Below are 27,019 nucleotides of genomic sequence, written 5' to 3' on the forward strand. Positions count from 1 at the left end.
CTAAAAATTAACTAAATTTAGTATATAAAGTTAATTCATGTGTCTAAAAAGTGACTGTTCCTCTGTAGATATCTGCTGTTGTGTTTGCTTCTGTCTCCATGTCACATTTCAGGTTTATTCACCTGTCCATATTTCCAGTTGTCACACTCACTTTGACAAGTTGTCCATTATCAAAGAGGACCAGACCTTCCTTTTTATCATATACCTTGGAATGGGGCTGAATGAGCTTGTGAGGGATAGTGAATGGCCATTCCCTCCCCAGTTTCAGATGGGCAATCTTGAAATGTTTTTCATTCTGGTTTCAGAAGGGAAGACTAGAATCAGCTGCTTTGGTGGTGAACAACAGAGGTGGTTGAATCTCCAACCCAGTGTCTAATTCTTGAAGGAAGCTTGGACTTGACATTTTGATAGAGATTGGCTGAGAGACACATTTCATGTTCACTGTCAAATTAAGCCCCAGTCTTTTCTTCCATCTTTAGACTCAACCTCTACTACAGCTATAAAAGTATGGACCTGAAAAACAAGAACCCAATTGAGGGAGATCTATGAGGTTATAATCCCATGTTGTTATTTTGAATTAAATCTTGTATAATATAGTAGAGCTAAAATCTACATAAAAATCTATAGGATTGTGCTAAAGATGTTAGTGTGGAGACAATCAGTAAGTTCTTACTTGGCTTCCAAGTCAGAACCAAGATTTGATGACACCTGTTTATATTAGCTAATTTGTAGTGGAAAGGTGGAGTATTTTGATTCAGAGCAAGATATTTTCTCAAAACCTTCATCAGATAATCTTGGCTATTGAGAAGTATCTTCCTGTTTCTAGCTCTTGTCTTTTTGTTGATAACATAGAAGACACAGATGGCCACAAGTAATTTTCCAGGATCTGGGAGCCTTATATGACCCCCCTTCCCAAGCCTCAAAAAGGTCTGCTTCCAATTTTGCTTGGAAAATTATCAAACTAATTTTTTAATTTACAAAGTTATATTGAATTTATTTTCTACTTAAAATTAAAATGTTGTGAAATAACCCCAAAGCATCTTGTTAATCAATTAGCCTTCATCTTTATTTTAGGAACAAATGGTTATCTTTCAACAAGGCAGAAACAGTTCATATGTAACATAATTATATGAAGAAAATTTTCTTATCATATTTAACAGCTTTGATCATATAAACTATTAGACATTCTTCTTATCACATCAATAAAAGCGATAACATATCCATATACAGTTAAAAATGATTATATGAATACTAATAAAAGTGATAAGATTCGGTCTATGATAGAGTTTTAATGCTATCAATACACACATATATATTGGAGAACTTTCATCTGAGAATGGATTTTTCATGCATTCAGCTGACCAAGTGATACCACTAACTGGCTTGGTTATGAGAAGGCATAATAGATTAATGTACTTCTGATAGTCTCATTCCCTTGACTGTTGTTAAGGAAGTTGACTACTCCATCATATACTTCTTTTACCCCCATTACTTCCCCCTCCTTGGCATGAACTGTCCTTAGCAGCAGTTGGACTTATATTTGAGATAACCATCGCGATTTAAATGAATCAGGATTTGATTTTTTTTCCAAAGCTTTGGCTAGTAGTAAATTCAGTTAATATTAACTTATCATTAAGTTCATTGCCTTAGCTTTAACCAAGATTGAGGTTAGAAAAAAAATGTGTAGTTTAATTTATATTCCCTAACCATGTTAAGAGAGTGGAAATTTTACAAATTCATCAGTAACAAGCTTAGCATTGCATTCGTTTGTCAGTTTAGTCCTCTCAGTGCTAGGGCTTGTAAATACTTGTCCCCTCCAAAGAATAACTGGATCATCATATGCTATATTAGTCCATCTGACATGAGTGATTAACAGTAAACTCATTCAGACTTCTCTTGATTAGGGAAATTGGAATATAAATATTTGATATGAGAGATTTTCCAAAGAAAAATATAGCCTCAGATTTTGTTCCCCCACATCACTGGCTATGTGTGACTTTCTTTGTACATCTCTTTTTTATTTAATAAAATGTATCCAAAATTACCATATTTACTTGAGTATAATGATAATGCTCCATTGATTGTAATGTGCACATCAATTTTCAAGGTGCACATTGCAAAAAAAAAAAAAAGTAATACATGGTTTCCCCCTCCTTGCTGGCCATTCTGCTGTCTGCCTCAGAATGGCTTGTAGGCAAAGGAAGCCATTCCCATCTAAGGCTTCATTCACAAGGCCTTAAAAACCAAGAGGGAGATTTTGAAGGCCTCCTGAATGAAACTAGTTGGGAAGCCTTGGCCTGTTGGATGGGCACAGGTGGGTTTAGGTGTGCGATTTTAACATGCCACCAGATCTAATGCGCACCTCACTTTTGGCTATGCAACTTAGCCCAGAAAGGTGAGCATTAGATTCAAGTAAATATGGTGTTTTACATTTCTGAAATATAAAGGTCTTACAGTTTTATTAAGTTCTTTGGACTCCACTTTTATGAGACAAATCAAAAAGATGTGACCAAAGGGCAAGGGACATTGTGGACTGGCAATAGTTTTTTGGTTTAACTGCTATTGAGTTCTGCAGAAATAGAAAACATTAACTTGGTTTGTTGTCGAAGGCTTTCATGGCCGGGATCACAGGGTTGGAATCCATACCTCACAACCTCTGAGCATGCCTGCCATAGATGTGGGCGAAACATCAGGAGGGAATACTTCTGGAACATGGCCACACAGCCCGAAAGACATACAACAACCCTATTAACTTGGTTGTTTATACAGTCTCCAGTTTTACATTTGGGGAGTTAGTTTTACTATATATTGCTTGGTTTCATCTCCATAAAAATCAATGTTAAAATTTCTACTTGTTATACGTTATCTAGTAATGTTGTTCACCTGTTTCTCACTACCACACTTTGAAAGGGAATATCTGATTTTGCAAGTAACATAAAGCTATAATAATGTTTGAGCACAATCTCGGTCCTGGTTCTTAATTTGAGAACAATTGATGATAGATTAAAGTGAATAATCAACTTCACTGTAATATTGTTATTTTTCAGATGTTTAACATTATTTTCAGTTTCTGTTAAAAATATAATCGAACAAAATTGTTAACAGCTTGAATTCAAAATCAAGATAGTCACATTCTTAAAACAGATTGCTCAAAGGTTTTTCTAGAATATATAGTATACCTTTTAATAGTTCATTCGTGGCTGACTTTAGTGTATTCATTGTTCAGATTTACAAAAATTTATAGTTTCTACTAAACATTTTATAGCTATTTTTACTAACACATCAATTCAAGTAAAACAAACAAACCAAACACAGTGGACTGCAGCTTTCACAGAAGACTTCCTTTTTAGCAGGGCAAGTAAGATTTAGCTCATGCATAGCCTTGTGACAGTAGGTGTCAAAATTGCTGTCCAGTACAGGTGATTTTAATTCTGTTACAATGGCTAATAAGTGAACTGTGCAGCTGATGAGACATTGCTTAGCCCAAATGCTGGACTTCCTTGCAAGCATGTCCTTGTTCTGGAAGATTCTTGCTTGGTTCTTTTCCCCCTTTGGCGTGCTGTTTCCATTTCATAATGGAGTGAAGATGAATCAAACATGCTGGGCTTCAGAGAAGCATCACAATGATGCAGATAAGCAAGAGGCATATTAAGATTAGGCAAAAATTTATAAAGAGCTCCTGAAGCCTTTGGCGGGTTTGTGGGTTGACCTCAATAGTTGAGGCTCTCCTCAGAGCAGAGCGGGTCATGTACTGCACCTTCTCCATGGCAACGGGAAAGCAGACACTTAATAAATAATGTTTTTTTAGGAAGCCGAGGTTTTCGGGACAGTGCAAAGTGCTTAAGATCTTCTCTTTGGGGGATTAAGAATCTTTGTGGAGCTAGGGAGAGCAGGAGAGTGAAGTGTTAGACAAAAGGCAAACAGTGCTTTGGCTAGTGCAAGTGCAGATTACTTCAGAGTGGACACACTGATTGAAACAAAATACATGACCTTTCACTTCTTTTTTTTTACATCAAAAACAGATCTTAACAGTAAGCCTATGTGTGTCTTTCAGTAAATTCCCCAGGCTTTTTCAAAAACAGTGGTGATTGCAGCTTTCTTGTGTGCCTTTGCCATGTACCAGTTACCACATGCCCCCAATGAAAACTACTCAAACACACATACTTTGAATATATGTCTCAAATCGATCCCCAGATGTAACTTCTGTATACATCCTTAAACTCATTACAGAGAATCATAGGGCATAGCCAGGTATTTTTTGCAAATAGTGTACAAAATGACTGGGTTAGATATTAGACCTTTGCCACACTAAGGCCACAATCCTACATGGGGGTGATGAAGCATAATCTATGGGGTTATGCAGCAGTTATGCAACATTGCCTCTTTAGTGAATTACAGCGTTATGCAATCAAATACGCAGCCAAATGTGCATGCACATCTCCAGGTGCAAAGTGCACCGTATATGTGCATGCACACCCATCTTCTACATTTGTAGGTGTACATAAACATGCACAAAACAGTACTCCGGCCCTTGTTTTGATAAGATAAACCAAGCCCACAAAATAGTTTGTGATGAGTTGCTTATAGAGCTTACTCAAATTCCCTGTTCTGTATGCTTGCCTAAGATACAAGAACAGGGAGGTTGTCAGACACCTAGCAGTCCCAAATACGTATTTAGTAAGCTGTGTTGACCTTAGGTCATAACTTCTGGAGGAATGTTTTACATAAATATACTCCACAATTTCATCTTGTTTATCCATTACTTTTCACTGGTTTGATTCTGGATAGATGAAGGGTAGGAGACCATTAGCCGTTAAGATATTTGCCTAACTGACACCATGTTCAGTTCTTTTTGGGGGATTTACATTTCTCAGGAATAGACACTGTTATAACAAGGCAGACACAAGTGTTCTCAAGGGACTTGGTAAAAATGGTATTCCTCCTTCTAGCCAAATATGGACTGCAATATTTGAAAATGTTTATCTTGCTCCAAGCAAGCTATATTGAATTAAGTACTAACAGATTAAATACATTTGTTAAACATGGTTTGACACTTCACAGACTTGTCTCATAACTAGTTAACAGCAATAGTTGCATATGTCTATTTTTGAACTGGCATACTTAATGAAAATGCAGATATTCTTCCCTTGTAATATTTTAAGATGGAAGTATTCCATGAAATTTTCCACCCTCTCTGGAAAAGTCAGATGGAAGTATACATTTGGCAAGCTAAATAGTTCCTTTTTTCTGTTAACTGAATCTAGTATAGACTCCCTGATACAAAAGAGATTAAAGCTGTTGTGGTGAACAGGTCCCATTTATTTCATTTTGTGCTTGAGGTTGGACAAATATTGAGTTTAGCTGTATGTGGTTATGAAATCATTTGTATGCCTCTATTAAAGTACGATAGCTGGAATGACCTTTGAAGGGTATGAGAATCACTTAGATGTAGATCCCATCTTGCAACCTTAGCTTCATTGTAATAAATTAGTGTTTGAAGTGCATTGTTTTAATGTTCATTCTGCTAATGAAACTGAACTCTTAATTCAGGCTTACCATACTGTTATAATGCAACCCTTTTTTGAATCACAGTTATATATGAATATTTTCTCTTTTTTCTGCTTCCTTCTGATAATTATGGATCCTTGAATTTGTCAAGTAAAAAATACAATTTCTTGTAATTCGTGCTGGAAATGTGTCAGAATGGGCTTGTTCATGGTGTATTGAAAGAGACATGTGGCACATTGTACATGACAAACCACAATTTCATAGATCTCTTTAGCAAAAGGGAGACTCACACATTTTCCCAGGCTTCTTCGTGTCTTATGTAGTGCAGCTGGCTACAGACAAAATACTTTAGAAATCTTAGTGAATTGTGTGTGTGTGCTCTTTGAAATAACATAGAACATTTTAGAATTATTTATTTCTGATTTTAGTGTATAGCAATTGGCAGTTGATTTATTCAGATATGTTTAGCAAGGAAAGGCCAAAATAAGAAGACATACCATTTCTGTTTCATCTTGGGAACTCAATATTTTGTAACAGAAACATAGCATTTTGAACAGTTGGTCCTCTTTATGCTGACCACCTTGCTGGGGCCAGCACTTCTAAAACATATTGATTCTGCATTCACACCCTATTTTTTTCTTTCATCTGTCTATCCACTCCCATGGCACTCCTTGACAGAGGACATTTCATTCTCTGCATGGGCTTATTGCCCCAGGATTTGTTCAAAAATTTAGATCAACATATGCTCAAAACACAAAGCAGTGATGGATTTGGAATCCTTTCAATACGAAGCTTTCCAAAAACACAATCTAAACACAAAGTCAATTCACTCATGAAACCAGCATGTGTTGGATAGTCACTCTGAAGTAGCGTGTTGCCTATGGAACCCCATCCAGATCCCGGATGGGATTCCATAACAGATCCTTGTGCACTAGCTGAAATATTTTTATCTATCTCTGTGTATATTCTTTCATTTTATCATTAGGCTGTTTTAATCTACTTTATAGTTCATATTGTTTTAATTGTATTGATGTATGCTATGCTTTAGGTTGTATTTTTTAAAATACCTAGGAAGCTTTGGCTTTTGGGCAAAAGCAGTTTATCTATTTTGGACAGAAATACAGTTAAATAAATAAGAAGACAAACATGTTGAACTTATAAAATATTTTAAAATTTGATTTAAGCAATGTTATTTTTATTTTGGAAAGTGAGGATGCTTGCCATAAATGTGGGTGAAACATCAGGAGATAATGCTTCTGGAACATGGCCACACAATTGTTTTACAAGAAATTTCCAGTGAGGGCTAGACCATCAGAAACTGTGTTAGGTTAACAAAACTGGCAGAGAGTCTTGTGGCCCTTTTAAAGAATATCAGACTTTATTTTTCATATGTTTCATGGACTGCAACCCACAGAAACTACTGCCAAATCAAACTTTTTTAAAGGGTGGTGGTTATGATCATTTTTATTCCAAGTTCTTTTAAAAGCAACAATGCACTTAAACAATAAAGGGGTCACTGGTGTTGAAAGGAAGGGAGGAGTAGAGAACAGTATGAGATCCTGGGAAAACATGTTCCACAGTAGATTATGCCAAAGATAACTTTTTCCCTCTTTAAGGTGCCGCAAGACTCCTTGATTGACTGTTTTCTTCCGACCAAGACCTTGATTAATTTTGTCCCAATATACCACTAGAGGTCACCAGTGTACTGCCAATTCTGTCTCAAAGCAGCAGATTGTAAATAATAAATAACTCATTGATTTAGTAGCATTTTAATGGTTTAAATAATATTTTAATAGTGTATTTTGTATTGTATTTAATAATCTGGTTTTATGTATTTATTTGTTTGTCCTATATGTGAAATACCGATGTTCTAAGCATTAAATAGACTACTACTGCAAGAACAGTGGGTTCTTGGTGTCTGCTGGGGTTTAGTTCCAGGACCCCTGTGTATACCAAAATCTGTGGATGCTTATTTCCCATTATATATAGAGATGTTATATCTTATATAAAATGTAGATGGTTGAATCCATGGATACCAAATCTATGGATACAGAGGCCTGAGTGAACTGCAGTTTGAAAAAAAAGTTACTCTTCTGTCCCAGCAATTCCCAAATTGTATATTCCTATCTTATCTGACTCCCTGACTCCTATTTGTGTCATTGTATAAACAACAACAAAAATGATTAATTTTATGTAGGTATCAGATCAGTTGGGATAAGCAGGAAAGGTTCAATCAAAAGCCTGGTGGTAATTCTGTGGGTTAACATATCACCATGAACACTGTGGAAGCATCAGTTATAAGGGACAGTAAATAAAAGGAGGTTAAAAGCTTAATAAAATTGAAGTAACAGGAGGATATTTCAGAAAACTGTTGTAAAAAAACAACAAAAACAGTGTGGTTGTGGAGACAAAGTTTGAGAACAGAAATATGTGAGGACTTTTGGAGAAGGGGGCTGAGGGAACTGAAATGGCGCACCTAGAAAGAAATACAGTAATAAAAGAAGCTGACGTGAGACTATAAATTATTACAAGGAAATCTTAAAGGTTTAGGGGAAAGCTGTAGTTTTTCTGTGACTGTAGAAACACGCTCTGTGTCATCATGATAAAATAGGAACAGGGAGGAAATTTTTTTAGAGTGAAAAACTCAGAATTATCTGGGTTGTTGTGTGTTTTCCGTGCTGTATGGCCAAGTTCCAGAAATATTCTCTCCTGACGTTTCGCCCACATAGAGGTTGTGAGATCAGAGTGATCTGCTTTCGACATACTTTTTAAAAGTTGTTAAAATGTTGAGCTAGCTCACAGGGACTACCAAGGGAAGAATAGATATTGGGGCACAGAAACATTGGCTGAGATCTTTCCCATCACCATCTGTAAAAATGTGATGCTTTGGTATCTCTCCCTGAAATTTAAAAGAAACACCTATATATTAAAAATATCAGGGTAAGAAATCAAAACACTTTTTATCATTAAAAAGTGTAGTGATTCTTTCTCCGCTCTTTTATACCTTATAGGAATGTCTGTATGGAAGTGGATCAGATTTTGCTAGTTCAAATATGGGGAAAATAAGCATATCCCACTGAAATTTTAGTAACAATTAACAATTTAATAACAATTCTCCAATTTTTATTGGTTTTCAGTTATGTTTTCAATTGTAACAGCAGTAGTATACTCCTGGCATTCTTATTGTAACTGTTCGGTATATGAAATTATACAACTGGTCACATATGTTGCAACAGGGGGTACAAAGGCATTTGCATTTATTAGGACATGTTTCAGAAATGTTCAGCTTTTCCTTCTTTTTAGAACAGCTTTTTATTGATCCAGTAATAACATATATCTATACCAAGGCTGCAATCCTTTATACACCTTATATTTCAATAACATGAATGTAATGAGACTTTCTTCCAAGCAAACACATATAAAGATTGCTTTGTAAATGGACTTGAATGCCTGCTTTCCTGCCTTTCTATTGCTGAAATTTATCGGTTTTTCTGTTTTTCCTATTTTTATTTATGATTATAATTAGATTTATAATTAGGGGGCACTTTTAATAAATCACTTTACTGGTTGAGAAACTTGTACATTATTCATACATTTATCAATTTATATTGTATTATGTATATTCAGGCCATTGTTGAAATACATGGCTTGTTTATGACATGACATTAGTTGCAACATTGAGGTATTTCAATTCATGTGACTTTAGTGGGATTTCTCACATTTACAGGTGCTGGTTACGATCCATAATCTAGGCTGCTAGATCTATGTGACAAACAAGCCTTTGGGCTTCTGTATTTTAAATACCATCCCTCTCACATGATTATCTGCAGTGGGTCTGATTTTCAAAGTGAGGGGAAAAAATTCCACTAAACATGAGGAAATCTGTGGGTTTCTTTATGTTACGGTCTGGGTATATTTGTATAAAATATATTGTTTTGTTAAAAAATAATAATCCCCAAATAGTAACAATAAATGCTACAAATGAATCAGTTACCAAAAAGAAAAGGTAAGGTAATACCATATTGATTTAAAACAGAAAATTGAGAAACCAGAGAAGGGATGAGTAATATTAAGTATTTCTGCCAATGTGAATGCGATGATATATAATCGCCCTCCTTAAAGAAAAAAGTGCTAAAATACAGCTTGACTTAGTTTTTATACCATTCTTTTTCCACCCTCTCCTCAATTTTCCTCTTTTTTTAAGAAACATACATGCCAATTAGAAATGCTTGTTATGTCTGTATATGTTACAAAATAAATCTACAAAGATACAGAAGGCAACTGGTCAGAGTTTTGTATCAGATTGTTTTTTTCCCCCAACAAAAGCTATAGATTTAATAGGGTACTTTAGAAATACACAACTCCTAGTGTATTAGTAATAAAGCAAATACTCTTACCTCAGGAACCGTTTTTATTGAATTGTATGATGCTATTTCCTGGGATATGAAAAGGCGTTCTCTGTCATCGGCTTTGTGGGAACAACTGAAGTTGTTAGAGGGAAAAATAACAAAAGTTTCATAGGCAGGGCTCATGATGTCACTCAGGAATGTTTCTCTGATGATTGGTTATAGAAGAGCCTTTATAAGACCAGGGACCTTACAGGGCCAGCCACATTTAGAACAGTGATGTTTAATATTTGAACTATCATCAAAAGAGGGAGAAAAGCAGTTTATATTCTTGTAAATTAAATAAATATGAACAAAGACATGTTGATGGATTCTACCAATAATACAGGTGGCGACACAGTCATGTTTTATGGTATAAGTTCTTATTGTGATGAACACTAGGATATCCTTTCTTATTTCTTGACAGCCAGTGTGGTGTGGTGAGTTGGGTGTTGGGCTGGGACATCAGGGTTTAAATTCCTGCTATACATAGAAAACCACTTGATTACCTTGGGCAAGCCACACTTTCTCAGTCTTCGAGAAAGGCAAGGGCAAATCTTCTATGAACAAATTCATAGAATCATAGAATCATAGAATAATAGAATAGTAGAGTTGAAAGAGACCTCATGGGCCATCTAGTCCAACCCCCCGCTAAGAAGCAGGAAATTGCATTCAAAGCACCCCCGACATATGGCCATCCAGCCTCTGCTTAAAAGCCTCCAAAGAAGGAGCCTCCACCACAGCCTGGGGGAGAGAGTTCCACTGTTGAACAGCTCTCACAGTGAGGAAGTTCTTCCTGATGTTCAGGTGGAATCTCCTTTCCTGTAGTTTGAAGCCATTGTTCCGTGTCATAGTCTGCAGGGCAGCAGAAAACAAGCTTGCTCCCTGCAGACTAGGACAGGGTGGTCATGAATCAGGAATGATTTGAAGATACACAATAACTACAGTTGTACCTCCTCTGTCCTGTAAAACTATTTTGAAAATGAAAAACAAACTCATGTTTTGCTCTTACAGGTGCTAATGGTGAGCATGAGTTAGCTCAGTGGGCAAAACAGTAGTTCACCATAGCCTGCAGTTGTCTCTGTACCCCTCCTGTAGTTTGAATGAATGGGGGGAGGCAACAGTTTTGAAGGCTATGAATGATTTCCCCAAAGCCCTGCTACCTCTAATTAAATGAAAAGAGGAGAACAGTTCCTATCACCTCTGACTACTGATAGTGCATGGAATAAAAAGGAGGAGCAAAACTCGCTACACTGACCCAACTGAGACCTGAGAAAAAAGAGAAGCAAAACCTAATTTTGTGCTTTGGCTAGATTCCCAAGATCTAGGTAACACCTGGCCTACAGAAGATTCTGGTGGGGAAGTGTCCCCATCGAACCTGAAGTGGTTCTGCACAACTTAAATAAGTGCATACATTTCAAACTTACATGGGTCTGCTCAGAATGGGAGCTCCTCTGTGGAGATCCATTTGCATGTGCTACTACCTGAAGAGAACTAGGTTGGTGAGACAGGACTTGTTCGGTTGTAACACGTATCTTGCGCACTTCATTTCTAAGAGAAGTTAGTCTGGCTGCATCTTACTTGAATTTTTGTATCCCACCTAACTTGCTTTTTGTTGCTGTTTTAGTAATACCATGCCATTCTGCAATGGATTGTGGTGATTAGAGACACCACAGGTAGGTCTCCATTCTGCATACAGCCAAAAGATGCATTGCCCTCCAAAACATCCCTTTCTGCCTTCATTGGTAGGGAGCGGGTTTTGGTACAAGAGACAAAAAAACCATGGAAATAATAGGGATATAAAAAAGTAGTTTGGGCATATTTCAGCATTCTTTGTATTCAGATCTAAAGATATGCATATTTGAAATGCCAGATCAAGGAAAGCCTTAACACTTATAAACAAAAACATTTAGAATCTTCTAAAAGCATTTAGAATCTAAAGACTGATTCCAAACTTCATCCAGAGATGATATTTTTATTTTACCGGCCTCCACTTTTCTAATAAATTCCATTTTTGTAGTCAAATTTATAGATCTATGCATTTGGAATTGGCTTGAAGAAGCTGGTGAGGCATATCTACTCTCTCATTTCCTTTTTTTCTGCTTATGTGTGCTCAGGAATGAATTCCAAATGCAGATGCTGTTTTCCTTGCTTGTTGTAATAAAACATACAGTTGAATTGTGAAGCTGAATCGTGTCCCCTCACTGTTCAAGCTTTATTGCATTGTTGACTACAAACATGATTCTGGAACCCAACAGTAAAAGTTTTATTTTTCCAGCTGTCCTTCCCATTTCCAATGCTGATAAATGTCTTCTCACTGGGCAGAGGACAAGGATGAATAGGGGCTGGGCAGGCATAAAACAACTTTGTAAAACATTGCTTCTTTGTCAGGGGCTTTGCTTGCTGACATATGCCCATGTTCTAAATATTTCATAACATAAACCTGCATAGCTATTCTCTTCTAGAAACTTTATCACCTGACATGTAATGTTAATCTTTTATCCAGACCTACTTCCTGGAGTAGATTGCAAATAAACTCCCCTCAGCAAGGGGAGGAGAGGAAGACGCTACAGCGTTTCTGGAAGTGAGAGCTCTTTCCCACCCCCTCCTCTTCTCCTGCTGAACTGAATACCACCTGGGCCTCAGCGAGATGAGGAGAGGAAGACGCTGCAGCGTTTCTGGAAGTGAGAGCTCTTTCCCACCCCCTCCTCTCTTCTCCTGCTGGACTCAATACCACCTGGGCCTCAGCAAGGGGAGGAGAGGAAGACGCTACAGTGTTTCTGGAAGTGAGAGCTCTTTCCCACCCCCTCCTCTCATAGAATCATAGAATAGTAGAGTTGGAAGAGACCTCATGGGCCATCCAGTCCAACCCCCTGCTAAGAAGCAGGAAATCGCATTCAAAGCACCCCCAACAGATGGCCATCCAGCCTTTGCTTAAAAGCCTCCAAAGAAGGAGCCTCCAAAGAAGGAGCCTTTCTGGAAGTGAGAGCTCTTTCCCACCCCCTCCTCTCTTCTCCTGCTGGACTGAATACCACCTGGGCCTCAGCGAGGGGAGGGGAGGAAGACGCTATAGCTTTTCTGGAAGTGAGAGCTCTTTCCCACCCCCTCCTCTCTTCTACTGCTGAACTGAATACCACCTGGGCCTTAGCGAAGGGAGGACAAGAAAGACGCTACAGCGTTTCTGGAAGTGAGAGCTCTTTCCCACCCCCTCCTCTCTTCTCCTGCTGGACTGAATACCACCTGGGCCTCGGCGAGGGGAGGAGAGGAAGACACTACAGCGTTTCTGGAAGTGAGAGCTCTTTCTCACCAATTTATGGCAATTTATAATAGGGAAATAATAAATCAAATAACATCGTCCGGACCAGGGGAAGTGGAAGAGAGAGGACAGCATGCCAGGGGAGGGGGGTGTTCCTATGGTAGGGGAGCCCCTATAGAGGTGGTGTCTGGGAGGGGGGATACGGGAAAGGAAGACCAAATCATTTAATTCGGCCTAGGGTTTTTGGTAGGACATTAATAGCTCTAAAACGGTTTCCTGACATAGCTAATCTGGGTAGCCAGGATGGCAGCCCCTCCAGATTAAAGGTGGTGCTGTTTAATGCCAGGTGAACTGGAAAACATCTTTCATCCAAGACCTCATCTTGGATGAGCATGTAGACCTGGCATGCATTACGGAGACCTGGCTGGACGAGATGGGAGGAGTTAATCTCACCCAGCTCTGCCCGCCAGGTTACTTGGTACAGCAACAACTGAGATCTGGAGGGAGGGGAGGTGGGGTCGCGGTGGTCTATAAGGATTCCATCCCCCTGACCAGGTGCCCCGTCCCACAGTTGACCAGGTTTGAATGTGTCCACCTGAGGGTAGGAGACCGGGACAGATTAGGGATTCTGTTAGTCTACTGACCACCCCGCTGCACTACAGTCTCCCTGCCTGAGCTAGTTGAGGTGGTCTCGGGCCTAACGATGAAGCGAAAGAAGAGGGAACTAGAGTGTGTGTGGCGATCAGAGTATAACGAGTCAGATCGAACACGGCTAGGCTCCTATCTTAGGGCATATGCCGTGGCAATCAAAGCCGCAAGGAGAGTCCACCTTGTGGCCAACATTGCGTCTGCACAGAATCGTCCGTGGTGCTGTTCCATGTCATCAGAGGGTTGTTAACTCCCACCAATCAAAGTGGGAGCCCTGATAACTCGGCAGGCCACTGTGAAGCATTTGCTCGGTTCTTTGCGGACAAAGTTGCTCTGATCCGTTCCGACTTTGACACCATGTTAACGGCAGTCTCTGAGGATGTATCGAGCGCACCTGCTTGTCCAGTCTTGTTGGATTCATTTCAATTGGTTGAGCTCGAGGATGTGGACAAGATCCTTGGAGAAGTGAGACCGACCACATGTATCCTGGACCCCTGCCCATCCTGGCTGGTGAGAAAAGCCAGAGGGGGATTGGCCAAGTGGGTGAAGGTGGTGGTGAATGCCTCCCTTCGGTAGGGCAAGTTTCCAGCGAGCCTAAAAATGGCTGTGATCAAGCAGCTGTTGAAAAAGCCATCACTGGATCCCACTCAATTTGGAAACTTTCGGCCTATCTCCAGTCTCCACTATTTGCGCAAGGTCTTGGAACATGTGGTTGCCTCACAGCTCCAGGGATTCTTGGTTGACCCTGATTTTCTGGATCTGGTATAGTCTGGCTTCAGGCCGGGGCATGGTACCGAGACAGCCTTGGTCGCCTTAGTTGATGATCTTCGCCAGGAACTGGACAGGGGGAGTGTGTCCCTGCTGGTTCTACTGGACCTCTCAGCGGCCTTCGATACCATCGATCACTGTATCCTTCTGGGGCGCCTTGCTGGGATGGGGCTTGGAGGTACTGTTCTGCAGTGGCTCCGGTCCTTCCTGGAGGGTCGTTCCCAGATGGTGTCATTGGGGGACACCTGCTCGGCCTCACAACCGTTGACTTGTGGGGTCCTGCAGGGCTCTATTGTCTCCCATGTTGTTTAACATCTACATGAAGCTGCTGGGAGAGATCATCAGGAGTTTCGGGGTCCGGTGTCATCTGTACGCAGATGATGTCCAGCTCTGTCACTCCTTCCCACCTGTCACTAAGGAGACTGTTCAGGTCCTGAACTGGTGTTGGCCACTGTGTCGGACTGGATGAGGGCCAACAAATTGAAATTGAATCCAGACAAGACAGAGATCCTCCTGGTCAGTCGGAAGGCCGAACAGGGTATAGGGTTACAGCCTGTGCTGGATGGGGTCACACTCCCCCTGAAGGCGCAGGTGCGCAGTGTGGGGGTGATCCTAGACTCATAGTTGGGCCTGGAACCCCAGGTCTTAGCGGTGGCTAGGTGAGCCTTTGCACAATTAAAACCCATGTGCCAGCTGCGACCATACCTTGGGAAGCCAGACTTGGCCATGGTGGTCCACGCTCTCGTTACATCCTGTTTAGACTACTGCAATGCACTTTACGTGTTTGGAAGCTTCAATTAGTCCAACGGGAGGCTGCCAGGTTAATAACTGGAGCGGCGTTCAGGGAGCGTACCACTCCTCTGTTACGCCAGCTCCACTGGCTGCCGATTAGCTACCGAGCACAATTCAAGGTGCTGGCTTTAGCCTATAAAGCTCTAAATGGTTCCGGCCCAGCTTATCTGTCCGAACGTGTCTCCCGCTACGACCCATCTCGAAGCTTAAGATTATCAGATGAGGCCCTGCTCATGGTCCCGTCAGCCTCACAGGTGCGGCTGGCGGGGACGAGAGATGGCTTTTTCAGTAGTGGCTCCCCGCCTATGGAACGCCCTCCCCAGTGAAGTTAGGCAGGCTACCTCCCTCCTATCCTTACGTAGGAAGGTTAAAACTTGGTTGTGGGGCCAGGCTTTCAAATAATAATTGGCAGCATTAATTATTATCATGTACGCTGGAACTCAATCGACAGACCCAGTTTTTTTAACTGAACACGCCTATCTGTATTTTGTAATGTGTTTTATGAATACTGATGTAAGTTAATAAGAATTTTAACTGATTTATATTGCACTGATTTATAATTTTTATATATGTGTTTTTTGTAAGCCGCCCTGAGTCCCCTGTTGGGTGAGAAGGGCGGGATATTAATATTGTAATAAATAATGTCCTCCATCTATGACTGCATTTGCTATTTGCAAAAGGTGTGTGTGTATACATACATTTTATGGAAAAGAGAGAAAATAACTTTCTGAAGATTAGTCATGAATTCAGAAAAGATATCACACATTTAATTTCTGGGGAGGAAATGAAAACGATTACATGACTTGGAGTGCTTGCATATATATAAACAGTATATATGTGTAAACTTTGGGTCGGTTTCCTTTTTCTTCAGGGGACAAATATGTGCAGCTGTTGCTTACATGGCCTTAAATGGAAATGATCTGGGCTTTCTCCAGAGGGATTAGGAATCTACCCCTGGAGATGCTTCTCTATATTTATTTAGAGATCTGTTAGAAAACTGAGTATCTCATGTAAGAAGGAAAGCTTTTTTTACCTTGTTATTGGAACATATTTGGCATAATTGCAGCAAACATTTAGTGTCACATTACTCCACTCAAAACGTTGTGATTCCACGCCTAGAAGTTGCTGTTCTCTCCATATGTCCAATACCTCTAGTTTGAGGCACCAGTGTTCAAATTTAAGTGCTTGTTGTGGGAGCCATAAAAAAAGCATTTTGTGTAGGTTTAAACCTTGGCATCTCATGTTAAAGAATATCAATATGGCTTAGAAGCTTTATAATCAACATAAGAGTTGCTTGGTGCATCAGAATAAGAAGTTTCACATGTTTAGTGTTTGTTATGGAATTGAAGCATAGGAGGAAAGACCATCCTATCTCATGTGATTGTAATGACGGTAGCATTCAGGTGAAAGCATGTTTGCCATTAAGTCAGCTTGAACTTACAGAAGTGGTTGCTGTTAGACAAATCAAGCATCTGAAAGATTTGAAATTTATTATCAATATTCTGAAAAGAGGCAATTTTAAAGATTGTTTTGGGATTGGATTTTTAGATGTATCTGAGTTCTCTTATTTTGTTCTATATTTTCTTTTGCAGACTGCTTGCCTGATGAGATTCTTGGTTTATTTAAAGTTGCCTTTCTTTTAAAAAAAAAAAAAAAAACCCACAACAATTTATTGCTTTAGAGAAAAGGAAAATATGCTCTGGGAACATAACCAGAACATTTCATTGACTAATAACAAATAAGACCAAATTTAGAATGTTATGCTAGAGTATGAGAATGCTATTAATTCTTTGTTCTATAACCTGGACTAAATTTGAAAGGATGTGAAAGATGATAGGCAAACAGAGTATTTCTTCTCCCTGTAGCAAAAAAGAAGAAAACACTGAAGGTCATCAGTATTCTGTTTTGGTGTGAAGCTGGAAATGGATATTAAGCAATACTTTTCAGAAGTTTTCTGATATGTTTGGCTTTCAAATAAACTTTGACTGTTTGCCTAATAATTTTATGTGCTTTTTTGTGCTCAATGCTTCATAATTCCCCTTCTCCTGTCCATAAAATATGTCTTTTATTTACAGCAATTAATGTTTGAGCATGTGTAATCATGGGAAGATTGAGATAATAATAGAGAACACATATATGCAAAGGATATAATTAACTTGTAATCAGAATTATAATAATAGCAAAGTGCTTTGGAAATCAGTTCAGGATTCCTTGTGCATTTGAAAGTCAGGAATCTATTAAATTTTACCTCGTTGCTGGCTAATTCTAAATTTTAATGGCATTTGGATTTCTTTGTCCCTTTAACCCATTTAGAAAGGTTATAGAATCAAAGTTGAACACTAGATTGTTTGCTTGAACTGAACAATATGAATTCACAATCCTCTTCTACTCCCAACTGTGGTGTAACATGTCGCTGTGGAAAACATCACATATTTGGCAAAACAGCACCAGTTGATGTGCTAAGAGGCTTGTAACTTCAGAGCTGTGTTGAGTGTTCTTCTGATAAACTGTTCCAGGAAGCAGTGAGATTAGCTGTGTTCTTTGACATGTTATGAGTGCTGGATGAACACAGAGGCAAAGGCATATGAAGGGGAGATAAAAGGCTGGAAAGCCAATTGGGATACTCTTCTAGTAACCAAGAATTTTGGAGCTGAATTATCTCCACTTCAACTGCAATTATAGACTATAGGCCAAAGATCGAATTTGTCACTCAAACTGTTAGGATTTTAAAGCCATGGTTTACAAGAGTGCATTCTAGATTTGTCCAGCTAAGTTGAATAATGCTCAGAAAGCATATCCTCTAAGACTTAACTGGTCACTCCAAGTCAAGTATTACATGCTCTGAGATTTTCCAGCTAAATAAATTGATATGCGCAATTAATTCTTTTCCCCAGAGCTACATGTACCTCTAGGAAAAGTGAGAAAACACACCTATCCTTTGCAGTCTTTAATACTCCAGATGTTTTCAGCTATGAATCTCACCAAATCCTAGCAATCCTAAGCAGTGGTAGTTTTCTGAAGTTACCATAAGCATTGACGATTGTTTAAGGGGAATAGAAATCCCATAACCTCATTGCTGGACGAGGCAACGAAGACAAGGATATGATGCCTGTAGTTGTGGACAGAGTACTATTGATGGTTGAACAAAACCCACATTTGTGCCCCCCCCCCCCAACGTGAACTCACTACCTTGTAGGAATCCTCTTCCTCATTTATCTTCTCTCTCATTGCAATTCTTATTCTCAAGTAAGGATGGATAGGATTGAAACTTTTGTCAAGTGTAACTCCGCTGTATTCAGGTAACGATAAAACACTAAAAATGTAATATTTCACCCTCCCACTCCAATTTAAATAAGCTTTCCTCCTAAGTAGGTGCATAGAAGATAATAGCTGGAATGCTTAATTAATATTGCCAAACAGCACCAACTTACCTGTCTGAACACATCTCCCTCTATGAACCAATTAGTAGATTAATATCTTCCGGGGAGGTCCTGCTCTTGGCTCCTCCAGCCTCATAGGTGCGACTGGTGGGGACGAGAGACAGAGCCTTCTCGGTGGTGGCCCCATGGCTGTGGAACTCCCTTCTGAGTGAGATCAGGCCAACCCCCTTCCTCCTGTACTTTAGGAGACAGCTAAAGACCTGGCTCTGGAACCAGGTGTTTGGCCCATCACAGGAATATTTTATGTGATGTGTTTAATAATGTTTAATGTTTTATTAAGGAAGAGTCAACTTTGATGTTTTACACTTTTTTAAAAAAATCAAGGGCATAGAATTGTTGTCAACACTGAACCTCCTCAAATCCCTTTCGAGGTTGAGAAGGGCGGTATATAAATAAATAAAAATAAATATTCATGGAGGTTAAGGTGGAGAATACGTTAGGTTTCTACCTAAAGCAATATAGACTTCTCTTTTCTTACTACATGAACAGAATAAGTGGTTTTTACTTCATTGTTGTGTCTTGGATAACAGATATATGCTGTGTGTAGGCAGTATTCTGTTCTATTCCTTTCACTTTGAATATGCCTATAAATGAGTTATTGTTAACAACTTCTCTTTTTATTTTCATTTTAAAAAATAAGCCTTTATGGATAAGTATGACAAAAATTCACCCAAGGCTTTTTGACTTGCTTCTTATGTGTTTAAATTTAGAGAAGTTGACTTTAGTTAAAGTCCACATCTATGTGATAATTAGAGTTAACAATACAAGTGCCTGGTTTTACGAAACTTAGACATGTTTTGCCATTGGATCTTAGGTTCTCCCGCTCACCATTATTTTATCTTAGATTTTCATTCATTGCCTCAACTTCATGCAAAACACTCTTTGAAACATCCTGTAAAAATGGAAGATCAATGTTTTCCTTTATCAAGCTACTGACTGTCGAAAGTCAAGTGTCCTTTTAAGTGTCCTTCATAGTGTCAAGATGCAGAGGTTCCTTTTCTGGAAAGAAGCCAGACAGTTAAACCCTTTAATTTATTCTTCATAGTAAGATGTTCTGTTATCTCACCCAGGACTCATAGTGGATTTATTTCAGTTACCATGCAGGGTCGATTCCCTTTTCCAGTTGGTCATAACCAAAACTTGTATCAGAGGATTTTTTCTTCTTACTGCACTACCAGTCCTGTTGGGTTTGGAGGGATGGGACACCTCTTTGTATTATTTTCTTAGTGGCCTACTTAACTAATGTCTCCCTTACTATTTAGATTCCTACTCTTCCTCTTTTCTTTTATTTTCAATTGATAGTGGGTTTGAGATGTTCATAAAATGTGGCAGTGCCACTGTTACTTACTACTATTTTATGCTTTCCTTAGTTCTTATGATTTCTGCAGCAATACTAAATTCATTTATTTGAAGCTGCATAAATCTGTTAGAAAACCCTCCATTTGGAAATGCTTTTATACTTCTATATGGTACAGTACACTGTACAGCTATGATACATAAACATTAAAGTACATTTGTTAACAAGACGTGCTGTGTATGCATATATATCCAAAGGTTTCTTAGGTTTTTAGACACTCAGCCAAAATATTTAACATTGCCCGACTTCTTAACTTTGTGTTACCATTGGTACCAACTCCAAACTGAGTATATATTAATTAGTATTCCTCAAATACTTCCTAGCTCATCATTATCATCTTTTAAACTTGCTATTATTAGGTCATATCATGCAATAAACAGCTTCAAAGAACCTGAACGATCTACATTGAATTTGAAGGTAATGGGAAGATAAAATGAACACTTATTAAAACAAGTGTTTCTATACTTAGGAGAGAGACCTTCTGTTATCAATGGAAAATTCCAGACACATTTGCTCTGAACATCATCTGAAGTGCCACCTAGAAGTGTTGTCCTCAACATTGGCCAGAAAATAAGTGGAAGGCTTCTTGGCAAATGTGCTGTTGATTTTTGTGCAGGGTTTCAAGGAACAGCTTTCTTTGCTGAAATAGGCATTTGATATTTTTTTTCTTAAAAGCGATGCCAAAAAATTCTAGATGATCTATTTTTAGCATTTAGATGTTCATCACCCTTTTGGAAAACTTTCTGTTGTTGATGCTCCAACATTTCTATAAAGAAAAAGGGATGATTGGGAACATCACAAATGTTAAAAAATGTTTTCTTTTTTAGATTATCTATTTTGATCAGCTCCTCTGTGACACTATAGCAGACCAGTTCTGATTTCACATTAATTATAAAAATGCATGCGAGCTCATTTCTCCTTGGGTTGCTGTAGGCAAAAAACCATAATTGTTCATGAGTGCAGTCTTCATACATGAGGGTGGCACCAATATTTTGTTCCCAAATACAAAATATTATAGTGGAAGAGTCTGGTGGGAGCTGCTCCTTTTCATAGTCCTTCATTGTATACAAGGATTCAGTTCATGTGACACTTGTATGTGTATTCACTGCCTCACTCCCAATTGAAGGTTCTTTGTGAACGTACAGTGATGATCCCACAATGGTTGCATCAGGGGAATTGGTGCTGGGAAAACCTGTCTGAAAGTGTGCTTGTGTGTGTGAGTGTGCATGTGCATGCACCTTCAAATAATCTCTTGACTTTCTGAATTCTCAGAGGTGGGTTATACCATTTCCTACATCTGAAATACTAATCAGTTGCTGGCATTCATTAGTGGGTTCCCATCTAGTTACCAACCATGGCTTCCAAGATCAGACTGGCTAGGGAGGGAAACCAACAATTATAACAATGGTGCATAGGCTTAATCAGCAAGTAGAAACCCCCTTCATCCTACAGTAAGCAAAAACTTTTTTTTTGCCTAGGGTAATAGGATGAGAAATTAAACTGATCTTGTGTCACAACACTGTTTCTTGCAGCAGCACACATCTTATAGGTAAAGGTAAAGGTTTCCCCTGACGTTAAGTCCAGTCACGTCTTATAGACTTGTCATTTTTCTATGTTCATTTCCATCCTAAATGTACTTTGTTTCAATAGTAATTGTTGTTTTGCTCTTTTTTCAGTTTCTCTAGCTACATTTCTGTTTTGTCTGCTATTCTTGCATGAAATACATTGTACTGTCAGTTTTTACCCACTTATTATCCATGTTCTTTGCTCCCAATACTTTAACTGTTATTGTTCCTCTCTCAATGGTCTCTGCTGTGTTTCTATAATTATCGTATGGAGACCAGACTAAACACAGATGGACTTAAGACTCAAAATGATTAATACTTGAGATTTTCTATTCAAAGATTCAGAAAAAATAGTCTTAATATTTTGTTTCACCAAAGCAATTTTATATTGTGGAAGAAGTTCACACTGTGATTTTATATACTTACTGATTACAAAACAATTTATCATTGTACCCACTTCCAAATGGAATTTACAGCTTTTCCTTTTAAGCAGACTCTTATTTCTGTTGGGAGTTTCCCCTAAAAATCAGTTAGTTAATGAATTAATGAATTAAATTGTTGACTGAATCCTTTGAGCTGCTGTTCTCAGTATTTAGAAATATCAGATTACCTGTCTTTCTGTAACAAAATTTTCTTTGTTAAGGACTGTTGTAAGTATTTAACAGCATTTGTGCTGTATGGATCAGAAGTACCTTTGTCCTTGGCAGCATCAAGAGAAGTATATTTGTAACCCTAAAAAAATTGGATACAAATAATGGAAAATTACTTGTATGCTTTTGTGTAAGGACCAAAAATAATTAAACTTGATCATTTCTTAAAAAATAGGCAAACATTACCTTTTTAAATGGAGCCCCCAGATGGCGTAGTGGACTAAGTGACTTGAAGGTTGGGTTGCTGACCTGAAAGCTGCCAGGTTCGAATCCCACCTGGGGAGAGTGTGGATGAGCTCCCTCTATCAGCTCCAGCTCCATGCGGGGACACGAGAGAAGCCTCCCACAAGGATGGTAAAAACATCAAAAAACATCCGGGCATCCCCTGGGCAACATCCTTGCAGACGGCCAATTCTCTCACTCCAGAAGCAACTCCGGTTGCTCCTGACACGAAAAAAAAAAACCTTTTTAAACACACACACGCAACCAAAACATATTGCATACACATTTCCCCTGCAAAATTTCCAAACATTTATGATTTCATAATACCATAATATCTTGGAGCTTTGAATTCTTGGAATCTATCACGTTGCCAAAAGAAAACAAAATGCACTGTTTAACGCTGGACAGACTTACCCCCCCCCCCCCCCCCAAAAAAAAGTCATCTACTCAAGATTTCTGGGCAAGCACTCCTATTGTTGCGGGATAGTATTCTTCCAAATATATCAACCTATTCAACTTAAAAATATTCATTTATTTAATACCTGATACATAGAGTCATTATTTTCATTGAAACATTAACTAGAAATTTTGCATCATTGGGAATAATGTATTTAGTGATAGTGAAAAAACACAATATCTTATATTCTGTAAAATTCTTCAGCTGATTCCATTACAACAACATGTAAAATAAGGAAACAAGCAGAAATAATAGAGATTAAAAACATCCATATATGGTAGAGCAGCTGTAGGCCTTATTCTAGATACATCTATGGGAAGAGGAAAGGCAGGACTGGTTTCTTTATAGGCTTCCACGAATGGCTTTCTGAAGCACATTTCTCTTAACTGAACATGTAGGTGATGTGAAATTGGCTGAGACAGTGACACCCTTGCTTTCTGATAGTTCAAGGTATTAAACTTTTATTTCATGCACAAAATTATTAAAAATGCTGTTTAAGATGACCTCCAAGTTATATGTATAAAGTGTATATGAAACATAAATGAATTTCATGTTTAAACCTGGGCCTTATCTTCAAGGTATGTACAAATATACATAGATATTCTAAAACTTGGGGGGGGGGGGGTGTATCCTTTTTAGGGATTTCATATAAAGGATACTCAACCTGGAATTCTAAATGTATATGTATGAGTAGGCATTATTTGCTATTTTCTTTAATAGCACTGTCTCTTTGTATATCTTTTCTTGCAGGTTCTGAGTGGATCATCTCGTCAGAGTTATTCAGCAGCAAACTTTCAGGATTATAATAACTGGGAGTCCCTGATGAAAATCAAAGAAGGATTGTTAAGGCAAAAAGAGCTTGTGATTGATCGGTGAGTAAATTCACTCTTTGGTTCTAGTTAGATTTAATCATATTTCTAAATCAGTTGAGCATCTTAAATACTAATTTTAAAAAGAATGGTATCTTGAAAAATATGAACTACAAGGGCAAGATAGTGGAATTCATACTGCTGGCCTTGAAATAGATCAGGGCTGCTGGGACATAGAAAAAAACCTATCTGATACCTTATATTATAAGGCCATTATGTAACTTTATGATACATTCTGGACAGATGAAGCTGCCCTGTGGTGACACCATTGATTTGTATTTTCCAAGAAGGTCAACTTGACTGGTAAGAGTTTTCCAAGTTATTAAGCAGAAATTTTCCCAGCTGTCCTGTCAGATCATCTTTGGCTGGATTGACTCCTTCTGCAAAGCACCAAATTATATAGAAAGTCTTGTTATCCTAGTTCATAAGGGTACAAGAAACTAGAATTGGTACAAGAAAGGGCACATTTCTTATGAGGAATAGCAAGCATATTTTATAGTGTTGTAGTTTTTAAAAACAGTGTTTTTTTTAGAACATGACTAACGTTTGTAAAATAATGAATGGCAGAAAGAGAGAGAGATCGTGGGAAAAATGTTACAACCCAGAGTGCTCCAGTTAAATTTTTGGCACCTCCAGAGTCGCAAACAAAATGTTTCACATATAACCTAATTGATTTAAGTGACCGAACCCAAAGGGTGGTCACCAATGGTTCTTCTTCATCCTGGAAAGAAGGGACTAGTGGAGTGCCGCAGGGTTCGGTCCTGGACCCAGTACTGTTCAACATCTTTATTAATAACTTGGATTAAGATTTATAGGACATGCTTATCAAGTTTGCAGATGACAACAAATTAGAAGGGATAGCTAATACTCCTGAGGACAGAATCAGAATTCAATATTGCCTTAATGGATTAGAGAGCTCGGCCAGAACTAACAAAACAAATTTCAACAAGGACAAACGTAAGATACTACACTTATACAGAAAAAATAATGCAGAATTACAGAATGGGTGATGCCTGCCTCAACAACAGTCCATGTGGGAAAGATCTTGGAATCTTGGTGAACAAAAAGTTAAACATGAGCCAACAGTGTGATGCCGCAGCTAAAAAAGCGAATGGGATTTTGGGCTGCAACAAAAGCAGTATAGTGTCTAGATTGAGGGAAGTTGTGGTGCCTTTGTTTTCTGCTGTCCTTGAAACTAGGACTCGGAGTAATGGGTTCAAATTACAAGAAATGAGATTCCACCTGAACATTAGGAAGAATTTTCTGATTGTATGAGCTGTTCACCAGTGGAACTCAGAGTGTAGCTGAAGCATACACATTTCAATAAGCTTGATTTTTCTATAGCAAGGGTTTCTCAAACTCCTGGAACCTTTGGGGCTCCGCGGGTGATAGTGAGGAGATCCTTGAAACTAGGACTCGGAGTAATGGGTTCAAATTACAAGAAATGAGATCCCACCACTACCACCACCCAGACTTCTTTCTTTGTTGCCCTAATCCCCCTCCCCCCAGCTTTCTTTACTTTCAAAACTTTCAAAAATATTTCCCTCCCACCGCTCAGGGGGCGCTTTGGTTGTGTTTTTCCTGCATGACAGAAGGAGGTCTTCTCTTGAAATACTGTTAAGTCTATGTTGGTTAAAATTGTTCTTTTTAAATATTGTATTGTTCTTTCTTTCTTTCTTTCTTTCTTTCTTTCTTTCTTTCTTTCTTTCTTTCTTTCTTTCTTTTTGCACTATGTGAATTAGTTCACACAAACACTCTCTATTTACCACAGGCCCGACCCATGCCTGATATATATACATTATATAAAAAATAATATATAACATCTATTGTGGCTCCACGGGAAACTTTTGCTTCAAAAAGGGCTCCACGACTGAAAAAGTTTGACAGCCTCTTGTGGACCACCCAGGACTGTAGCCAAGGGGGAGGGGGGTTGGGGTTCAACCCTCCCCCAATTTTTCAGGTTTTTTTTAAATAACTGGTATACTCATGAATTTTAATTGATTAACCAAATCCTCATGAGTGTCCACTGAAGTTTATCTGTCTTGAGTGTCCACTAAAGTTTTATCGATGGAGCCTGATTTCTAAATTATTTTGCATTATGGAATTCGTTTTTTAAAAGTTTCAAACCCCTCCCCCCATTTTTTTTTCTGGCTACGGCCCGGGCCCACCAGTGGGCTGAAGCCCACAGGTTGGGAACCACTGCACTATAACCTTTGGTCCCTCTTTAAACAAAAGTGCAGAGTGTGAACAAGTTTGTGTGACCAGATGACAATGCTGAGATTATTGGCATAATTCAGTTGTTGTTCTGGTTTCACACACACACAGAGCTGTAAGATGCTCTTTCCCTTAAGCCTCACCAAAACAATTTATTTTTGTTTTGTTTCTTCCTTTTTCCTTATTGTATGCTATTTTGATGGTTTTAAAATATTAAGTATTACATGCATGTATTTTAGCACTAGAGGGAGTAATGGATTCTTTTACTTTGGTATACTGTTTGTGTTTCTCCTTTTCTGCGTTGAAAGCACAATTGCACACACACCAGTTAAAACTCTGGTTTGTAATACTTTGATTGTTCTGACCTTGATTGGCCATTGCATGCTACACATTTTCACTGCAGTGCTGAGGTTTAGTACTGGCACTGTTTATTTGGCAAGGATTACCTAGAATGGTAGTGTGAATACATGCCAAGCGCCAAACGTATGACATGACGCACAGAAAATAATAGCACACTCATCAACATTTGCTGTGCTCTTTTCTAAACAGCTTAGGCATGTTCAGAAAGCTTTTAAAGGAAAGGTAAATACAAAGGTTAGGATATGAGTGAAAAGTTTTCATTCTGCTGGATATAATTATGTTTGAAATTCTGAAGCAGTACTTGACTCTTGCATTTTATCATCACTCATAAAGCTATAGCTAACTTGTGCATAAACTTGTGAATTATATATTTGTAATTTTTGCTCTAGATATAATGATTTGTGCTTCAGTTTCTCAAGTGACAGTATACTCAAGAGAGTATGTGTAGGTTATATTGTTATATTGGTCATTCGTACATACAAAGAGGTATACACACACACACACACACAAATCCTATTGAGCAATTCT

General features: G+C 38.6%; 2 protein-coding genes across 9 annotated transcripts in view; one reads left to right on the forward strand and one right to left on the reverse strand.

Moving 5' to 3' along the window:
- Positions 1 to 10,470, reverse strand: part of pln (phospholamban) — a 30,121-nt gene extending 19,651 nt beyond the window's left edge. For 2 of the 7 annotated variants that reach the window (XR_010005748.1, XR_010005749.1), the window contains exon 1: positions 9,906 to 10,038. Coding sequence is in view for 1 of the 7 variants with exons in the window: in XM_008120304.3 (XP_008118511.1) it covers positions 3,608 to 3,766 (159 nt within the window). In the remaining 6 variants the exon portion in view is untranslated. Of the gene's footprint in view, positions 1 to 1,041; positions 3,881 to 9,905 lie in introns of those variants that run through there. The other 5 variants (XR_010005751.1, XR_010005750.1, XR_507447.3 and 2 more) reach the window with 3 other exon arrangements.
- cep85l (centrosomal protein 85 like) overlaps positions 1 to 27,019 on the forward strand; it is a 146,191-nt gene that overhangs the window by 61,641 nt on the left and 57,531 nt on the right. For both annotated transcript variants that reach the window (XM_008120324.3, XM_003215594.4), the window contains exon 4: positions 23,799 to 23,920. In XM_008120324.3, coding sequence (XP_008118531.2) covers positions 23,799 to 23,920 — 122 coding nt within the window. The remainder of the gene's footprint in view (positions 1 to 23,798; positions 23,921 to 27,019) is intronic.

Source organism: Anolis carolinensis, chromosome 1, assembly GCF_035594765.1.
Source record: "Anolis carolinensis isolate JA03-04 chromosome 1, rAnoCar3.1.pri, whole genome shotgun sequence".
NCBI classification, from domain to species: Eukaryota; Metazoa; Chordata; class Lepidosauria; order Squamata; family Dactyloidae; genus Anolis; species Anolis carolinensis.